The sequence below is a fragment of the Mycteria americana genome, chromosome 2, assembly GCF_035582795.1.
Source record: "Mycteria americana isolate JAX WOST 10 ecotype Jacksonville Zoo and Gardens chromosome 2, USCA_MyAme_1.0, whole genome shotgun sequence".
Lineage (NCBI taxonomy): Eukaryota > Metazoa > Chordata > Aves > Ciconiiformes > Ciconiidae > Mycteria > Mycteria americana.
Genome location: NC_134366.1, coordinates 131,779,433 through 131,798,759, shown reverse-complemented (window position 1 = coordinate 131,798,759; position 19,327 = coordinate 131,779,433). Strand labels below are relative to the sequence as shown.

Genomic DNA, 19,327 nt, shown 5'->3' with positions numbered 1-19,327 from the left:
TCACGCAACAGCTCTGCCTGTTCTGAGAGTAAATAAGGGTGAAATGGAAATCACATTGCAGCAATGAATGAGTTTCAGTATGAAATCTGTACAGGTTCTTACCCCCTGCAAAAAAAAAAAAAGAAAAATTACAATGTAACAATACACATGACATGCTGGTATGGACAACCATCTTACCTAAGTCCATTTCAGCCACTAGGATAGGGAAAAACACATCGTTTAGAGCATGCTTTGCCTTGTCAAGCTCTTACTGCTTAAGCAGAACCTTGAAATTCAGTAGAAAAGTATGACTCTCATGATAGATATCACACTGTAGAGAGACAGGCAACTTACAAGTCTTTGAAAGGTTCATAATTCAGATGTTTTCAGCAATTCCTTCAGGATTTCAGAAGCTCGGTTCCTTGAACATTTGTCTGTAACAGGCAGACTGCCCCATGCCCACTACTGTGTTTCTCAGGAATGTCCAACCCACGCAGAGCTGGCATTTCTCCAGCGTGGCGTTTGACCCTGAGCCACGCTAGCAGCAACCCAGAATACAGGTAAGATCATTCCAGCTATACTGATTAAAAGATTGAAAGCTTGGTCTAATTATGAGTAGATTACTGATCTCCGAGGCTGGAGGCTCATCAGCAGGCCACCTCACAGAAGTTACATTTACGTGGCAAATAGCATGGTAGAAAGGGAAGGCAGAATTTTGTTCATGCCCCAAAAGGATGCTCTACAGCAAGAGTCAGGTTCAGCATACTTGATAAGCACCTGACATAACGTGAAGCTCCTAATCTTTTAGGAATCTTTTATGCATAAACTGTATTTTCTTAACAGATTTGAATTGGGTACAATACATGAGGCAAGAACACACACTAGAGATAAAAACACTAAAAGCTACCTATGAAAATAAACCAATTTTGACAGTAACAGGGATGCCCTGGCAGAAATACTATGTATCAAAGCGGCCTAACAATCATGGCAAAAGAGGCTGCATGTTTAATGTTACACAGTTGGCACAAAGGCTTCTCCAATATATTTTATGCAGCCATGCTGTCTCATCCCACTCGGTTGGTTGCGAGGTGGGTGAATCTTTTTGATTCCCTGGGGATTTGTGTACCGACAAAGGCCGATCTCTGCTCAGCAGAGCCGCAGGCCGGTAGAGTCACGACAATGACTCAGAGGAACAGTCAGACTAGCAACTTTATTAACTAGCAAACTACAAACTTAACGAACTAGCAAGCTCAGCGAACGAACAGAGGCAATTTGGCAATGGAGCTATTTTCCGGGCAACCCGTCACAATTCATCCAAAACTCATATGCCCAGATATATATATATAGTGGAAGAGTAGAGGAAAAGAGAAGTGAGAAAAGGAAAAGAGAAGAGAGGAGGATAAAGAAAAGGAAAGGTATCACCACCCTTGGATCCTGTGATGACGGTGACAGATGTGGCAATCCTCCGGTGATGGGCGCGCGCCGTTCGTTCCCTGGGGAAGGTGTCTCTTTATACTCTAATCCCTGCCTCAGGTCACACCCCGGAGGACTTTTGTTGTTCTGGTCCTCAAAAGTTTGCAGGCGCTGGGGGGAGGGAGGGGGGGTGGTTGCAAGGAGTTTCATTCCAAGTTTCAGGTGGTTGTAGGCCCATTCCTTAGATAAAACTCTGTGTGACCTCTGGCTATAGATGGTAACTGTGCATCCTCCGACGCGCTCTTCTCATCCCGTGCTAGCCGACTTGCTGCACCTTACGTCGATACAATGTTTGAGACAGTACCTCCTTCAGTGTCTCACAAGACAATACCTCTTTTAGTCTCTCCTCCGAAAAGCTCTCCCCATCCCATGCTAGCCGACTTGCAAAGTCGCCATGCAAATCACGCCTCATCTCTCCACAATGTTTGAGACATTAACTCTTTCAGTCTCTCACACATGCTGATAAAAATATTAACGTTGTTGAGCAAAAGCTTTGTGAAAAAACGTCCTTGCCTGTTATGGAACATGCCAGTGGGAAGGATGTGAAAGAAGTATTAGTGAGCATTCAGCTGCTGTTTGAGCTGCCAGAAAAGCATCCATGTTAGGCAGATACCACCCGGCAAATACAATGAGTAGATTGACTTTCTGGGAAGAAATATCTGACAAAGACGTATGGAATAGAAGACAAAGAACAAAGTATTTCATTTTGATAGAAATGTGTTTGCCATACTTATTCAGAGTTGGTCTAAGTATTCGGAATGGACTGGAATGGTCCAGTAATTTCAATGCAGAGTGCCTGAATAGCCCAATACATTTCAAGATGAATAAGAATAATTGACTCTTTGGCTGTAAACCAAGAGATTTAATTTGGTGATGAAGGCTTCTAATCTGATGAGGACAAATGAGTTCTGTCTAACAACGCTGTTTGCTGGTTTTCCTCTTTCCCATGACTTACTATTTTATATTTACCTATTTAAGAATACTGTAATTTCCCTTTTTCCCTAAGCCTCATAATACAGCATAAAAATGATTTTTACAGGAAACACTCAAACCACAGACACATACAAATTATACTATAAAAGTGCAGTATCACCTGGCAGTTATATCTGGCTATTTGAAAGGTGCTTTTAATGATGAAAGACAGTTCAAACTCTTTGAAAGCACTGGAAACCCGAAGACAGAAGCAACTTCGCAGAGCCTGACTTTTAATCACTGTATGCAGACTTGTCACTTCCCAATACACCAGGCTTCAGCCGGGCTTCCCCTGAGGGGTATCCCTAGCAGGCGTTAGCTCCCGCCGTACACCCTAGAGGTCTGCAGCGCCCACACGCCTGCCCAGGCCGCAGTTCACGCCGCCTGCGCCCCTCACAGGCAGCAGGCCGGCCCGGGAAGGCACGTACAAGGCCGACGGGGGAATAAAGGGTCGCTGCTCCGGCTCCGCGGAGGCCACGTTAATCTTTTACCTCAGAGCCGCCCGCCCGCGGCCAGGCTCGCTGCCGGGCGCGCAGCCGGCAGCAGCTCCCCTCAGCCGCGCGCCCGCCTCCGGGCCGCCCGCACCTCGCGCCCCGAGGGCCGCCTCTCCCGCCGCCCCGGCGACAGCCAATCGGGTGCGGGGATGGCCCCGGCGAGGGCGGGGGAGGCTGCCCGCGAGCGGGGCGGCGGCGCGCTCCGGTGCGCGGGCGGGGGGCTGTGGGCGGCGGGTCCGCTCCCGCGCTCCTCGCTCCCCCGCCCCCGGCTGCCGCAGCGCCCCCGGCTGCCGCCCGCCCACCCGCGCCCCTCCCACCCCGCCGCCCGCCCCCCTTCCCCCGCCCTCCTGGCCTGGCGCCCGTCCCGCCTCCCCGCTGCTGGCCGGTGTCCCGCTGGCCGCCTCGCAGCCCGGTGTATGTGCGGCAACAACATGTCGGCGCCGCTCCCCGCCATCGTCCCGGCCGCCAGGAAGGCGACGGCTGCCGTGAGTGCGGGCGGGGGGCGAGCCGCGGGGAGGCGCCGGCGGTCCGGGGTCCGCCCTGGCGGGGGGTGGCCCCCACCCCGCTTTGTTCTCCGCTGCGGCCTCAGCCCCGGGTGGGGGGCGGCCGCCGTGGTCCTGCGGCCTGGGGGCGACGCCACGGTCAGGCCCGGCCCGGCCCGGCCAGGCTGAGGGCGGGTGCGACCCACGCTGCCGCCGGGTGGGCGCCTGCCTGGTGTGAGGGGGTATGGCGGCCCGGCCCGGCCCGGGCAGGTTGACAGGTCTGTCCCGTTACTTTCCTGCCAGAGCCGGGCCGGGCTCGGCACCGGGATCCCGCTCCCTTCGCGGCTGGAGTGGGCGCCGGGCAGGGGAAGGTCATCGGTGTCAGCGGGGGCCGCGCCGCCCTCCGCGCCCGGCGGGGGCCCCGCGGCGCCGTGTGCCGGCCGAGGGCGGGGTGCGCCCGCTGATGGCGGCGGGGAGGCGGGGGCGGGGAGGACTGGGCTGGGAAGTGAACGAGGCAGACGCTTCTTCCGAGAAAGTCGTATCGTGCTCCCAACTGTGTGTGATCTTGCGTGGGCGTCTGTAGTACGTGGGTTAGGTGCGTTTACAGCTTAGTGATCTTATACCACTATGTTTTTTTTTTTCCCCTTAGGTCATTTTTCTTCATGGATTGGGAGATACCGGGTGTGTGTTCTGATCTGTTGCATACTTAATAGTTATTATAGTTTCAAATATAAGGCTGCATGTTTTAAAGACGTGAGCAGTTAAAAGTTACTTAAGCTTCTTATTTTGCCCTTAATTGGCTGCAGTGGCTAACAACAGATGCAACTCAATGTATGCTGGAATGATTATGACAACTATTTATTTAAAATTTCCCAGCATAAGTCCTCAAAAGCTTTTTCTTCTCTCTTTTCAATCACTTACCTAATTTGGTCTGAATGTGATCCCTCTTTTGTTCTTGAGTCAAACTTGGTGGAAAATGAAGTCTGTGGGTTTCTGATCTTCTGCTTTCCTGAGAGTGGGTTCCTGGTTATTCCTGTGCTTCTCTAAATTTAGAGTTCTCTTTTTTTCCCAGGCTTGTGGGTTGTTGGTTTGCTAGTAGGTGCCGTTAGACCATGGTTTCTTCTTCAGTATGGCTCACTTAGGTTAAAATCCAGGCTTACTTGATTTATCTAAGCAAACTCCTAAGTAGTCACCTAATGTCTACAGATTCCTCTATCTGAAATGTGGTCTTAGACTCCAAAAAAACCCAAACGAGCGGTGAAATGCCCTGTTTGCCTTGTTCCTGTTATTTCCACGTTTGAGTAGAAATGGAAAGAGTAGCGAATTTCTGGGAGGTGTCCTAGGTGTGATGTAATGTTTCCATTTGAAGCTTGTGCGTGCTGCGATATAGGCATACATTCATTAAAGCCATTGAATTAACAAGTTAGGAGTGTGTTGAAACCTTTTTTTGGTAGAAGACTTTAACGGAATTGGCACTTAGATACTGAAAATAAGTAGCATGAATGCTTTGTCTATTGTGCTCCCTTATGGGCAAAATTACACAGTATTTTTTTTAAGAACTCCATTTTTGTTACCTGGATCTTGAATGTTGCTTCTAGGTTGAAACTTGAAATGTTTAAGAAAAAAACTTTTTCTGAAGAACTAAAAAAAAAAAAAATTTGAAACTTGTGTAACCTGGACACTTAACAAGTTAAAAAGAGTGAAGTCCATGCACTTGGCAGTATTGTACAAGTGGAGATGTTTGCTCTCATTTGTTGTGCTGACACACCACCTTGTTTGCATTATCCCTCTTCCTTTCTGCTGGTAGGACGCAGCTGAGGCAGCAGTGCTTCCTGCATCTTGGCACCAAATGTTCAGCAAGCAATTGCAGAATCTTTTGAGTCTTTGGAAATTGAGTCCTTGCAACTAGGGTTGATGTTGGTTTTAGGAAGGGGAAAAAAACCACAGAGATTTGCTCTTTAACATAAATTGTATTCGTTTATACCAATGTGGTATTTCCATTTTGGTGACAAAGCTAACGCGCAGCCTCAAGCTTGCAAATGCACCGAGCATACTGGAATGTAGGCATTAACAAGTCCTAACACGTCTGTGGAAATATGGTGATTTAGCTGTATTTGTTCCTCTAATCCACTGCAGATCAGATTAGCTAAAACTGCCTTTGACATACTGCCATTTTTTTTTCCAAAAAAGCCATAGTAGTGACCCAAAAAAGAATTGTCTGAAGAGAACTAATTAACAATTTTATAATTTCCCTCAGTTTAAACTGACCTGTTCTACTTCACATGAATTTTTAAATTGCTCACTTCAGTTTACCAACTGTATTTTTCTTACTCTGAGAAGTGTCTAATGGAGGTTATGTTCTTTTTCTCTCTTAGCTCCTATATAAATGGCACTTAACGATTGGTACATACTTGTCAAAATCTGAACAAAAGGTACAACATATAGGATTGTTCTGAAGAGTCTGCATAAATGTGCATACAGTGTTGCTTTCCAAATTTGTCAAATTAATCTTTATAGTTGGCTAAAAAAAGTCCCCAAATCCTTACCTAACTAGTTTTTCTCAGTCATATTTCTCCTTCAGATTCTTATTTGGCCTTCTGTGATAACTGCAAATATTATGCAAGTAATATCACCCACAGTTTGTTAATGGTATATATAAAAGTATTGGTAGGAAGTAGGCTGAGATACACAGCCCGTGTTTCAAATGTCTTTGCTGTCTGTGTATTTGAAATGTCTTTAACTTTAGGTAGCGTACATTAACTTTTCAGGATGATATTAAACACGCTTTTATGGCTTGTCTGCTGTTGGTCTGATTAGTTCAGCTGTGTCACTGATGAATTTGTTACAAGTGTTTTCTGCTTAGAATCAACTTTCCAGTATCTAGTTTAGTGGGTGAGTTAGGAATACTGAATCATGAGAAAAATCAGGAAATGCAGGTACTATTGAGTGTTCTGGAAAGCAAAGTGCAAGCACAGGCAGCGGTTTTGCACAGGTTCAGATTTGGGTCCAGCTTGGTTCGTGTCTCGATGAGTCCTGAAGTGAGTCTCTCGGAGATGTTTAAATTATGCTTTCCAGTTTCCTGGTTTATAGGAAGCTTGATAACTCATCTGCTGTGCACATCTCACAGTGTTCTGTGCATTCGTACAGCACGTGCTTGAGATTAAAAAACTGCTTGCAATCTGGAGTGTTGTTCAGGACTGCCCGAATCTGAGAGCATTCAAGCTGAGCCAAAGTTAATAGGTCTGATTCATTAGGTTGGCTCCATGTGGAGTTAGCTTAGATGTCAGTTCACTGCTCTCCCACATCAAGAAATTTGGTTCAGAAAAAGCAAAGCTGGCTGTGAAAGAATCTGCCTTAACTCTGCAGGAGCAGCAAAGCAGCCTCTGGGCTAGAGCTGCCTGGGAGCAGGATGCCTGTGTTCAAATGCTGTAGCACCCAAGTTAATAAACCCAGCCAGATACAGAGCAAGCATTGCCTAGAGCCAAAGTGGTATTTCTGCAGCTGTGCCAGAACGATGATAGTCAAATTAGATGAAGTGTCCCTGGCTGTATGTATGCAACAAATTTTTAGAGGCAGAACAAACCTTTTAAGGCTTAGTATTATATTCATAGCATACTCCAGTTGATGTAAAAATTTTCTAGAAAAGTGTTTATATTGATCTAATTTGGCATATTTCATACTTGCTCTGTGCTCTTGCACCAACGTAGAAATAAGAGCTAAGCCAAAATGTAAATGTGATTTAATGTATTTTTTGTTAACAGGCATGGATGGTCAGAAGCACTTGCAGGTATCAAAAGCCCCCATGTAAAATACATTTGCCCACATGCGTAAGTTTGTAACTTTTCTTGTTTTACATTTTTACTTACTAAGACACTTGCACAGATGATGAAATCAGATGGGATTTGGATGTCTCTGCATTTTGTTTTTGTATAAAAAAACACTCTAAAATAATTTTGATGCTTAAATATTAAAAATAACAAATAACAAAATTAAATATTTTGTTATTTTTAGGAACTGCTGTGTGGTTTACTCTATGGCAAAACTGCATTTTTATTCATATTTTGCTTTTGTTACTAATTCAGACTGAAAGCATATTTGGAAAGTTTTATGTGCAAAGTTAGATTGTTTTGACTTTGTTTTCACTGGACTGACTTGTTTGTTGCTTTTTTTCTCCCAACAGTCATTTGTTAAAAGCCAGTCTTAACAAGGAGTATTTTTTTTTATTTTACTGACCATTAAATTGACTTTGTATTAGGTGCATGTACTTAAACTCAGGTGCATGTATAGCAGACAAAATTTCCCTGTTACCTACAACAAGTTTCAAAGATTAACAGGATATTCATATTCTCAGCAAATAATGCAATTTGAGCTGTCTTTGTGCAATCTGAGAAGTGAAATACTTCTGAGCAGGGTCAGGAGTCAGTAAATAAAGCATTAAGATCTATCTAGTATTTACTTAATGATAGAAAAACTAATGAAATTTAATCTTAATTTATTTTAACACAAAATTCAGATTGTCTTTTGCTCCAGCAGTCTTGGGAGATGCGGAGCAGGGAGGATAGGGAGATAAGTAAGCAATGTTTTGGTGTATTACTGATTACTGGGCTGTGATTTATGTATTTGTTTTACCACATGGCCACGCTTTGCTGAGTCATTCAAGAAGAGCTTAGCAGTATCTGCTGTTCTTTTTGCTTGCCCTTTGCCTTCTTTCAGTCTTCCTCTGCAGAACTTATGTTCATCAATTTCAGTAGATTAAAACTATAGCCAGATTTGATCCATGGCATGGTCCATTGAAGTTGTCTTGGTATGTCTGAAAAGATGCCACGCAGCAGCATAAGGGTGGGAATGAGTCCTGCAGTGAAGGCAGGCACTGCTTAAGCAGCTTCTGCTGTTGGGAGAAGCATGCGTGGCCAGACTCATATCTGCCACAGTGCTGCGTTTGGCCGCTTCCTTAGGTTTGCTGATGCTGCTGTGTAAGGTGCCTTCATCCACTGAGCATGTGTATGGAACTGTGATAAATTAACTGTTACTTAGAAATAACTAGATGAGGTACATGTGTGTGTTATCTATATATATAGCTCATATGTATATGCTATATATGCACACACGCACACACATATATTTATATAAAGCAGCCCATTAATGTTTTGTTTGCTCTCCATAGAAAGTGGTAATTCAGCTCTGAATATTAAATGTGTTTGGGCTGCCAGGTTTCAAGAGAGATTTCTTGCAGAGATGCTACAAAGTAGTTAATGTTAATTATGGTTTAAAAGTAAGACAGATTTAGGGATATGTAATTTAATGACATAACTGCATCTGCCTTATTAAATTTCAGTTTGTATCATGTCAGTGTTGTTCATTCTCATTTCTAGGCCAGTTATGCCAGTTTCTTTGAACATGAACATGGCTATGCCATCGTGGTAAGTATTTGTTCAATTGCAGACAATTCTAATCAAAAAGATATCTAGGGGTTTGAACTCACTGTTCTTAATTAAAAATCGTGAACAACCTGAATGGCTAGTTTTAATCAGATGTAAGTATAAAAAGCTTTTTGCTTTAGTTCTGTTCTTATAAAAGTGCTCTCACGAGTACGCTCTAATTCCTTGTGTATCTATGGTAATGGTTATTCCTCAGGACTAATCTGTGTGTCTTAAAATAAAAAATAAAAACCCACTTTATTTTACAAGTATAGTCTGTAGTCTGTATGGTGTGTGAATTCATAGTCAGTAGTAGTAGAGACTTGCAGTGGAAGCATTATTGCTACTAGTGAGTAATATTTGGTGGGCAGTAGAATATATAGAAACTGTTCTTTAAAACATCCATGCTGAATAGAAGGCAAGAAAAATATGGTAGATTTCAATGGTCTTAAACCAGTCCTTTTCATTTTTTTTTTCTCAAGTAACTTGTGTTTGTTTTTCCTGTAGGTCTTCAAACACTATTTTAATTTTGTAAATGCAACTGATAAATTGAAATTCCTGCTGATATTTTTGCAGCAAATATCAAAACTGAGCTGCTTAATCTGCACTAAATTACAGAAGATAGCAAAACTCAGAAAAGCTTTGTTGGCTAGATCTAGCCTTTTAGCCACATTCACAGATTGTCCGCTATTTCTTGTAGCTATGGGTGGTTGGTCCTAACTAATATGTCAGCTAACATTTTTATCTGGAAAATATCCCAATTTTATTATTTGTTTTTTCAGAAAGTGGAATTGATGCTGTAATGAGTAATTCTCTTGTTGATATTTTTGTAAGGTTTGATATCATTGGACTTTCTCCAGATTCACAGGAAGATGAAGTTGGGATCAAGCAGGCAGCAGAGAATGGTATGCTTAGGAATACTTTTTATGGCTTAAAAATGAATGGCTTAAAATGAATTATTTTATGGCTTAAAATGAATTCTTAAAAATGAATTATCAGTCTGAAACAGATTTTCCAGAGACAAAATTGTTAGGGAAAGTAATATGTATATATTGTATTATTGCTGATCAAAGTTTAGCTAAGTGCATAGTTTGTTTTGTTGTGGTTTTTTGGTTGTTTTTTTTTTTTTTTTAACTTCATGAGTAGGTAGAGTAATTCACTAGTACAAACACTTCATACTCTCAAATATGAAATGCACATGGGAACAAGTGTACTTTTTTTTTTTTTAAAGAGTTTCTGGGTAGCACAGCAGGTGAGAGCTGTATGAGCATTCACTTGTGATGCTGGGTAGTTAGACGAGGATACCATCTTCCTGGCAGTGGGGCTTTTGCGAGACTTACTTGCATGTTTTGCTCTTTGGAAATGGTACAGTGGCACTGGAATTTCTGATCATGCTCTAGATCTTTTCATACTTTTTAATGTATAGCAGACTAGATTTTTCTTTCACTAGCTTTCTGTTGACATCAGGGAGAAGATCTCTTTCCTCTTCTAGACTTTCTACAGAGTGGAGTGGTTTTTAACTACTGGCCTTCATTTATGTTGCAGTTAAAGCACTGATAGATCAAGAAGTAAAAAATGGAATTCCTTCTAATAGAATTATTCTGGGAGGCTTTTCTCAGGTAAGGTATGGTTGGAAAGAACTGTGTCTTTTTCTAGGGAAGTAACCTAGCTTTCCTAACATGAGAAATGCAGACACTTGAATTGAAAAGAGCTGTTGTTAGGTGCTTCTAAAATTTTAAGGTGTCAGTTTTCCTTTGCCTTAACAAATGAAGTTTTTTAGTTTTATGCAAATAATTACTATTCACTGGAAAATGAACAGGCATGTGGAAAAAAGGTACTAAAATTAATAGTCTGTTTAAAGTCTTTATGCACATAACTTACATAGCTTTGCTTGAACATCTTGCTAGTATTTTTAATTTAATTTGGTAGATATTTGATGGTCTGGATTTATTTGGGAAATTCTTCCCTTCATACTTGTAACATGTCTGTGGTAGGTAGGTTAATAGATTAATTGGTCTGTACACCAACTCCCCAGTCTGCATGCAAATAAATTAAAATACTAAAGTAGTGATAATACTGTCATGAGTGATAGTGCTTTATTTCATGTTTTGTTGGGGTTTTTTTCCAGCTGTTAGTTACGGTAAATTTGCTGTTTTACATCTGAATTGATCACATGGACTTCGAGGGGGGGGGGGGGGCAAAAAGCTAAATAAATGTTATACAGGAATACTGGTTTTAGCATTGGTTCTAAGGAAGAATAGATGGGAATAGAAAAAGACCTTTAAAGGAGAAACCAGAGATCTTGAAACAAGCATTAAAAGGAACATTACCATCACCATTCTAATACTTATATCTCTCTGTCTTAGGGAGGTGCTTTATCATTGTATACAGCTCTTACTACACAACAAAAGTTAGCAGGTGTTGTAGCCCTCAGCTGTTGGCTTCCTCTACGGGCTTCTTTTCCTCAGGTATTTATGTTTCTTTCCTAAGCTAATTTGCACTTCGGGAATGAGTATATCTGAAGATTGTATCTTGTGCAGGAATTAGTGGCCATCGTTATTACTCCATATCAACAGTTGTTTGATAACTCAGAAGTTTTTAAAATAGGGCCCTGGAGTTTTAGAGTTTGGCAAGTAGGGAAAATGAGGGAATACTCAGTAGCTATCTCTGCTTAAAATGACATTCCTAGGAAACTTAAAGGATACAGCAATTTTCCTTGAAGATGAATTTTCTGTTTGCCATTTATTCCATCTGCAAGGAACTATCTTCTTAGAGACTAGGTATTTCAACAAAGTATCAGGTTTTTTACTTGGCCAGAAATCATATTCTTCTGTTCTGAAATTAGTGCCAAAATTTTATTTGCAGACTTTTGAACTTAATGTGTTGTCAGGCACAGAGCTTACTTCACAAGGAACTTGCAGACTATACGTTGTGTTTTTTTCCTTCAGAATTCAACTTATTTGTCATGCCACAGGGCATAGTGCATGGGGTTATTTTATCTCGAAGATGTTAGCCTTACCTCCACTTACTGTCTCTTTCTTCTCTTCTTCCCTCTAATTCTATCCCTAACAGGGCCCTATCAGTGGTGTCAACAAGGAGATTGCTGTTCTTCAGTGCCATGGGGACTGTGACCCATTGGTTCCTTTAATGTTCGGTTCTCTCACTGTTGAGAAGCTAAAGAGTATGATAAATCCAGCTAACGTAACCTTCAGGACTTACTCTGGCATGATGCATAGCTCATGTATTGAGGTAACTTTCTTAATACAATGTTTTAGCTGGGTATGGTTAATTTTTTTCCCTCAAAACAAATATGTATGGGGGGGGTGGTTTGGTGTGGTTTTTTTTGTTTTTTTTTTTTTTTAATAAGAGCTTGAGGCTACTGACTTATTTTAGTGAATAACTGAATGCCTGGCTGAAAAAGCATCCAAGGCAGAAGTTTATGTGACTAGTGGGAACTTCCTCACTTTGGGACTAGGCTAGTTGGTCTATAAAATACTCCCCCCTTGCCCCCCCCTTTTACTATTTGCTTACTAAAAAAAAAATCACTGAATTGGAAGGCAGATTCTCACAGCATAAATCCAACTTGGTATTTTGGAGAGAAGAATCTTGTTAGTTCTTTGAATGGAGACACCAAAGAAAAGGAGAGGGAGCATTGGTGCTATGGAAGAGGCAGCCTCAGAACCTGTATTTATGGTTCTGGCTCAACAGGCAGCTGAGCTGCTGTAATGGTTTGCTGCTGCCAGAAAGGAGTGGACTAGTTCCCTCTGCTCATGATGTTGTGGCCCTCTCTTCCTTCTTGCACCAGCTCTGGAGCTGATCAGAAACTTCTTTGAACCATGTGAACTTGGTAAAATGGCAAAAGCTGCTGGCTTCAGTTTTTGCAGCTGTAGTGAGTTGAAGCATCGGAACTCACATAAAGTAAATGGTGGGAGCAAGAAACAGAAGAGGAGGCAAGGAACAAGTCTACCATTTGTCAGCAGCAGTGACTTTGTTAATCTGGATTGCTGCATCTTTTGGGAACTGTACCCTTGGACAACCTCTTTTGGACATTTACACAGTTGTATTGCATTTAAGCAGTAATAGCATTGAGTTGTCACGCAAATATATTAATAATGTGCTCTTTCTTACAACATTGACTTAAAAAAAAAATTAAAATTAAATTATTTGTAACATGGATTGGTTTCCCAGTGTAGTTCGCTGTATTGCTTTTCCTTAAGGAAGGAAGCATCATGAAGGTGAAACGGAATGGTTAGGAGGAGGAGCTGCTGGATTTTCACTGCTGCTAACTTGCAAAAGTTTAAAGTATACATGGAGCTATGGCCTTAGCTATGTTCAAATCCTGTCCATGCTCAGCCTTGTGCTGTTCTTGATCTCAATCACTTGATGATTAATATGTAGCTTGCCAGCTCAACTTCACAGAGAGAGAGAGAAAAAGTAGTCTTTGCTCTTTTTCTTGTATTTTAGCCTCTTCTGAGTGCATAGTGCCTTGAAGAGTTACCAGCCTTAACTTGTGTGCAAAGTGGTATGATTTTATCAAGTAACTAATTACACAATATTTGTAGCCCAGCTGCTCATTATAACTGAAATGTTGAAACATGATTTAGTGTAGCTGAATATATATTAGTAGGGAACTTCAACTAATATATACTTTTATCTTTAAACAGGAGATGATGGATGTAAAACAGTTCATAGACAAACATCTACCTCCTGTAGACTGAAATGATATGTGAGAAGCCTTCTATATAAATACACCAGCATCAACTGTGGTAGAGTGTTAATCTTTTTGTATGCCTGATAGGAAGCATTACTTCTATACCTGCAGTGTTACTACTGTGTTGCAAATTTCTACTTAGGATGAGGATTAAATAATACACATGTACAAGAAATGATAATCTTTTTACTATTAATTATCCACTGATGGGACTATATGAATGAGACAGCTAGGTAGCAATGACAGAATGTAACCTGAGCATACTGTTTCAAGAAGTCTGATTTTTTTTTTTTGTATTGCAAAATTTTAAGCTACTTGTACAAGTAATTAAAAACAAAATTTAAGTGAGCAACATAAATGTGACCAGTTTAGTTATACTTGAGACATGATTTGTTCTTAATACTCATTGAAAACATATTAAAACATTTCCTTTATGTAATGGATGCATAAAGTACACAACATGTAACATAGTGGGCATATGATGGTAGAATATATATTACCAAGGACAAAGTTTTAAATGCTAAATGTTAATTGTTACTCCAGATAAGGAGGGTTGTTCTAGAATGGCTAGGTATTTCTTATATTTAAACCACCTCAATTTTTAACTGTTTCCATATAGGTAGATATTGTGGAAATTCTAAAGGGACTCATTCCTTGTTAGACTGTCATTTGTCACTTATTTTATTTGCTTCTTTTTTCTTTTTATTACTATAAACTCACATCAAATGCTGACTTGGAACAGAATTCTGAAGCAGTGCATAGGATTAATTCAGGTTTCATTCAAAATTTCCTGTTTTCATACTGAATATTCATCTTGTGCTTTAGTCTTTGTAACTTTCAGTTGTGTAGAAATGTTGATATATTTCACATGAGCAATTGCAGCATATAGTTTTGATTTTTCTGTCTGCTTTGGAGTAACTAACTGAAAACAATGCAACTGTGTAGTTTTGTGTATTGTTGAAGTCTTATTTGTAACACAGACAGTGACTAATTTGAATTCTTTTTTAATAGAAATATAAGTGCAATTGGGATATAACTTACTTAAACTTTAAGTTGATACCATCTAATACTTTCTTTTATCACATGTTGAGACTTGATTTTTTTCTGAAAAAGAACAGAGAATCTTATTTTCAAAAATACATCATTCTACATTTCCCTAGATCAGTATAGCCTAGGAGTATGAAGACCTACTGTGGGGAAAAAAATAAATCTACAACATACAGAATGTCTCTTCTTTCAGAAGCTTAAAATTCTAGAATGTACTGGGTTACAGAAACTGATGCACACTCAAGAGCTTTTTGCAGTTAAGAGCCGTAATTTACTTCTGGAAACAGCTGTTCTTCTGTAGAGTTCAGAGGCTGTCACGCACTGGGAATGTTTAAAAAATACACTACAGTTTTTACTACATAATATGCTGCATAACAATGTTCTGTACTATAATATGTTTGCAAGCAAAGAATATTCCTATTTGGATGCATCTGTCGGGTTAGCACTGTGCTTCATACCTGCATTTAAGGTACTTTCTTCTCTCCCAGCTTAATCAAGTGGTCCTCTTACAGTGTATATGGAGTTACGTCCAAGGCATCTGCCAGTACAAATGCATAAATGGGGAATTACTTTATATCCCTTCTTTAACATGGCTGCTGTCAGAAATCTGACTTATGCTTGTAGTGTGAGTTCTCAGTTTTCAGTGCTTTTTTGGATATGTGTTGCACTTCATTTTTAGGAAGCTGTTTTTCTTTCCTAATCCAGTTTCTCTGGGTTATTAAACATCTCTTCATATGTAAAATTGAAAAGGAGGTTTTTTTCTAAATGGTATTGAAACACTTTTAGATATTCCATCTGTGTGTTTGAGAGGGCATGTCTATTAACTTTGAAGTTTAATTAGTCTTTTCCCTCAGTCACTCTGTTCTATAGATCTGCCAATTTGTCTTTCAGTTAATTTAGTTCACAGAAAAAGCCATAATATTCTTATTGTAGTTGTGCCAAAGTTCTATTGAGAAAACAGTATGTCCTAGCTTGGAGTCATTCCCAAACTGTGTTAGCTAATTTTGCAGTCCTGCTGAATTGCAAACTTGGTAAGCAAACTATATGTTATTTCTCCTAGTTTTTAGATTTATCCTCATTCCCCTGTTGTCTAAATAATTCCCTGAATATTGGCATGTTTCCAAAGTTCTGCACAAGCTTCTAATTTTTCCTTTATTATTTTCTTGTTCTGTTTGTAAATTGTTTGATAATGCTGTTCAGCTGTCTTGTTCATCTTCTAATTGACTGTGTGCTCATTTCGCATATTCTTTCTTCTGTTAGAATGAGTTTGAAAGATACTTCTAAGATGTTAAAATGAGATCAGTCCCAGCTTTATTCTCTGTTAGCTTCGTAACACTTTCTTCAGTTTGGTGAACTGTGTTCACAGCTTGTGGTCAGTTTCTAGTACTTAAGCATTTTAATCCAAGTCAGCTTCAACTGTTCAACTTCCATGACGCTTTCAGATGTTTTTCTAGAAAAGCTTTATGTGCTAACTTGGTTCAAATATTCAGCTATCGTAACAAGATTTTCTTCATACTGTTGTTTCGCTGCTTGCTTTATCTACAAGGAGCTGTGTTACCAAAGTAAATGTAAGTAAATGTTGTGACTTATTCTGAATCTCTGTATTCTAGGAAGAGTTCTTCCCCTCAAGTTGTTTTTTTTTTGCAGGGGTATATGAGTATGTTGTAGTTGGGGGTTGTTAAAGAGCCCAGAACCTAGAGAAAACTTCAAGGAAGCCTATCCTGGCGCATCCCATATTACACTGTCTATCTTGAGCTCCTGTCTTTTGTAACTTCCCAGCTAGGTGGAAAGCTGTGTGTATGATCCTGTAGCTGAACTTCTTCACTACCTGAAGAGATTTGATGCTGTGATTGTTGTCATAATTGCATATATTTTTAGGCTGAATGATAGCTCAGTCTGGTGTGGCGGTTTTCATAACATTCTATTAAAATGGCAAAGTTGGACTGTCAGCCTTCTAAATGAATGTCCTAGCCTCTTAAACTACAATTTGAAACTGTCCAATAATGAAGTTTATTTTTGGTAATGTTAGACATCCCCCAAAGGGGGATGATGTCTGTCAAACCTACGAAAGTATTGATATGAAAATACCTTGCTTACAGATCAGTTTGTTTCAATGGGTATCTAACTCCTTAATGCGTTTTTAATTTCAAAATGGTACTTAAATTTGACTGCAGTTTTGTGCAGTCAGAAGTCTGACTTCTTGTTGGAATATGTTGCCCACTTTTTAACAAACATGTTGAATTATGTATTATAAGCCAAATCTTCCAGCCATTCTTGAAGTGAACCTGTACTGGGGTCTGTACTGTGGTGAGGGCTGTATGATTTGGTCTCTTCCTCCTATCTTGTATAATTACAACACGGTAGATTGGTAAAAGTACTGTACACTGTAACTGGTATTAGAACTGTTAATTAAAACATGTTCTCTCTAATGGAGTATACTGCACTTCATTGAAATCGTTAGGATGCATCTTTTGTGTAGAGGTGCTATTTGTGTGATGGATGTGACTGAGAACAAACTGTGTAAGATGTTAATGAAGCCATAGATACAAGGCCTGTGTATCTTAAATTTTATAAAGAATTACGGAACACTTACTCTTTGTGTTATGAAGTATAAGCCATTTATATTTAATATAAACATCTAAGATGTAATTTACTTAGTTTACTCATTTTATTTATGATAAGAAATCTTAACTTTGGAAATTATTTCTGTAATAGGGAAAATGTACAATCTTTTCATTTTTATCATTGTGAAATAAATTTTAATCAGTGTTTGGGAAACTACTAAAGACTTTTTCCATACTTACCTGAAAGAAGTCGGGCTTTCATCTGCTGTGAAACAGGCACTTTAGAGGCTTCTTGCAAATGTATTGCGTGGTAATGAATGCATGATGCTATAATACAAAAGAGCAATGACTTGTAGTTACTGAAAAGAAAAAAAAAAAACCCACCAATTTATGTTTTGCTACCTTGTTGAGAGAATGCTAAGTATGATTTGATTTTTTTCATATTCTGGGTTAATTTTATTTTAACTTGTTTTCTTGGAATTTGCAGTAATTTTGAAAGGTAGAGGAAACTAAAATATTTTCTAGTAGCCTTATTCTAGGACACTAAAGAGCCAAAGTCTTCTCACTGTGTACTGCTGCACCTTCCTCTGGGGGTTCTGCGGTGTCGTCGAGCCTTTGAAGTTATATTAGGCATAGCATACGTACCACTTAACATATTTGTTAAAGAAGCAGTTTTCAGGTCAGGGGTTCCATGTTGTGCTCTTTAGGTTAACTGTAATACTTGAGGCTGATCAGTAGTATACATGGTTTGGGGCACTCTAGAGAGAACTTAAGATTATCTGGGAAGAGATGGTGAAGAAACTTGAGAGGGAATGGGGTGTGTGTGTAGTAAAGCTAGACCTTCCCCCTCAGGCAGTTTTAAGCAACTAAAAGGCCGCTTGTCTCCATAGACTGTGGTGTCTAAAAGTCAGTGTGGAGTGGAGTTAGGCAGTTCATGAATGTGTGGAAATGCACGTCAGATGCAGTGCTGTATGTGAATATATTGTAGCAACTTAAGGATATAAGAATAGCTAGTAACAATAAAGATGCAATACTATACAGAGTAATTTGTCAGTTTATATTTTGTGAAAAACTTTTTGAGTCATCTTCAGTTTCTATTTACTTTCAGCCCTGGCATCCCTGAGGAGGTAACTGTGAGGAGAAACATTGCCTAGAATTAGCATAGTAAAAAATTACAATGTACTATTGTATTAAATTTTATCAAATACAGTATGAGACCACTGGTGTAAGTGAAGAAGGTGACTCTCAAGAAGTTTTCAGAATGTCTGTTGGTTAACTTGGAAATGGGATTCTTTGAAGAATAATAGCTGCAGAACAGGGGTTTTTTTCCTTTTTTTTTTTTTCTTTTTGTTTCATTGCTTGCCGCTCTCATGTTACCACTGTTTGCCTTTGGCATAAGAGGTTTATTAATTCTCTTTGAGTGAAACAAGTGCCTTCGATGTAGCTGATTAAAGCTGATTTAAACAAAGTACTTGTATAATTTAATGGACATCCACAAAGTGAATCAGTAGATAATCGTTTTCTCTTAGTTCCAATTACCAGAAAAGAGCAACCTATTGCCTCCTTTTTCTCTGCAAAACTTGTAAAACTTAAAACTTTTAGCCAGTTTGCTGAGGTGTAGTGAACCTTGCTTCAGGCATCTAAGTGGGAGGTTTAGGTTCTCCGTGTGGAGAAGGTAAACTTCCCTCAGGGGTCGTTCAAGGTTCTTTTTTTAAAAGGCTGCTTGTCTGCATTAACAGATGGAGCAGATGGAGTCTAAAAATTGGAGTTTGAATGTTCCCTGGTTGTGAATACAAGTAAACTCTTAAAGTAGCTTCTACTTGAAATCATTTGCTAGCTATGTTGTAGTATTTAAAATTATTTTGAGGGATCTTTAAAAAGCTTAAATATTTTCAGTCTATGTACAAAAAATAAGTAGAGGTTGCCCTAGAACAGAGAACGTGGCTTATCGAAGTGACAGTCTAATGATACGATCTTAAAAAAAAAAACAAACCAAAAACAAAACAAAACAAAAAAACAACCAAAACCCATTTTCTTAAATATTTTTTATTTTTCATGTTTAACTACCTCCAGTTACTGCTTCTCAGTTGAAAAAAAAAAAGTGAAGACATTTTGAAAATGAACTTAACATACTGCAAATGCCAGAATTTGAAAATACTTGGTCTAACTTCAGGCTGTACCATTATAA

At 39.7% G+C, this 19,327-nt stretch overlaps 1 protein-coding gene across 6 annotated transcripts; it reads left to right on the top strand.

Moving 5' to 3' along the window:
- Positions 1-3,251: 3,251 nt before the first annotated feature.
- On the top strand, positions 3,252-18,161 carry LYPLA1 (lysophospholipase 1). 6 transcript variants are annotated; one of them, XM_075494673.1, is made up of 10 exons: positions 3,252-3,403; positions 4,050-4,081; positions 7,162-7,227; positions 8,773-8,820; positions 9,652-9,722; positions 10,363-10,436; positions 11,184-11,285; positions 11,890-12,066; positions 13,482-13,543; positions 14,271-18,161. In XM_075494673.1, the coding sequence occupies exons 1-9, from the start codon at positions 3,335-3,337 to the stop codon at positions 13,533-13,535; spliced, it is 693 nt and encodes a 230-aa protein (XP_075350788.1). In that variant the 5' UTR covers positions 3,252-3,334; the 3' UTR covers positions 13,536-13,543; positions 14,271-18,161. The 6 variants fall into 6 exon arrangements, with proteins under 6 accessions (XP_075350788.1, XP_075350789.1, XP_075350787.1 ...); XM_075494674.1 differs by having other exon boundaries at positions 14,689-18,160; XM_075494672.1 differs by having other exon boundaries at positions 13,482-13,583; positions 14,689-18,160.
- The last annotated feature ends 1,166 nt before the right edge of the window (positions 18,162-19,327 follow it).

What these genes read in the sequence shown, in the direction of transcription:
- LYPLA1 (XM_075494673.1), top strand. Translation starts at nt 3,335, where the DNA reads ATGTGCGGCAACAACATGTCGGCGCCGCTCCCCGCCATCGTCCCGGCC. An exon ending in CATGGATTGGGAGATACCGG is followed by an intron (nt 4,082 to 7,161) that starts GTGTGTGTTCTG and finishes TTTTGTTAACAG; the next exon opens with GCATGGATGGTCAGAAGCAC. An exon ending in AAATACATTTGCCCACATGC is followed by an intron (nt 7,228 to 8,772) that starts GTAAGTTTGTAA and finishes TCTCATTTCTAG; the next exon opens with GCCAGTTATGCCAGTTTCTT.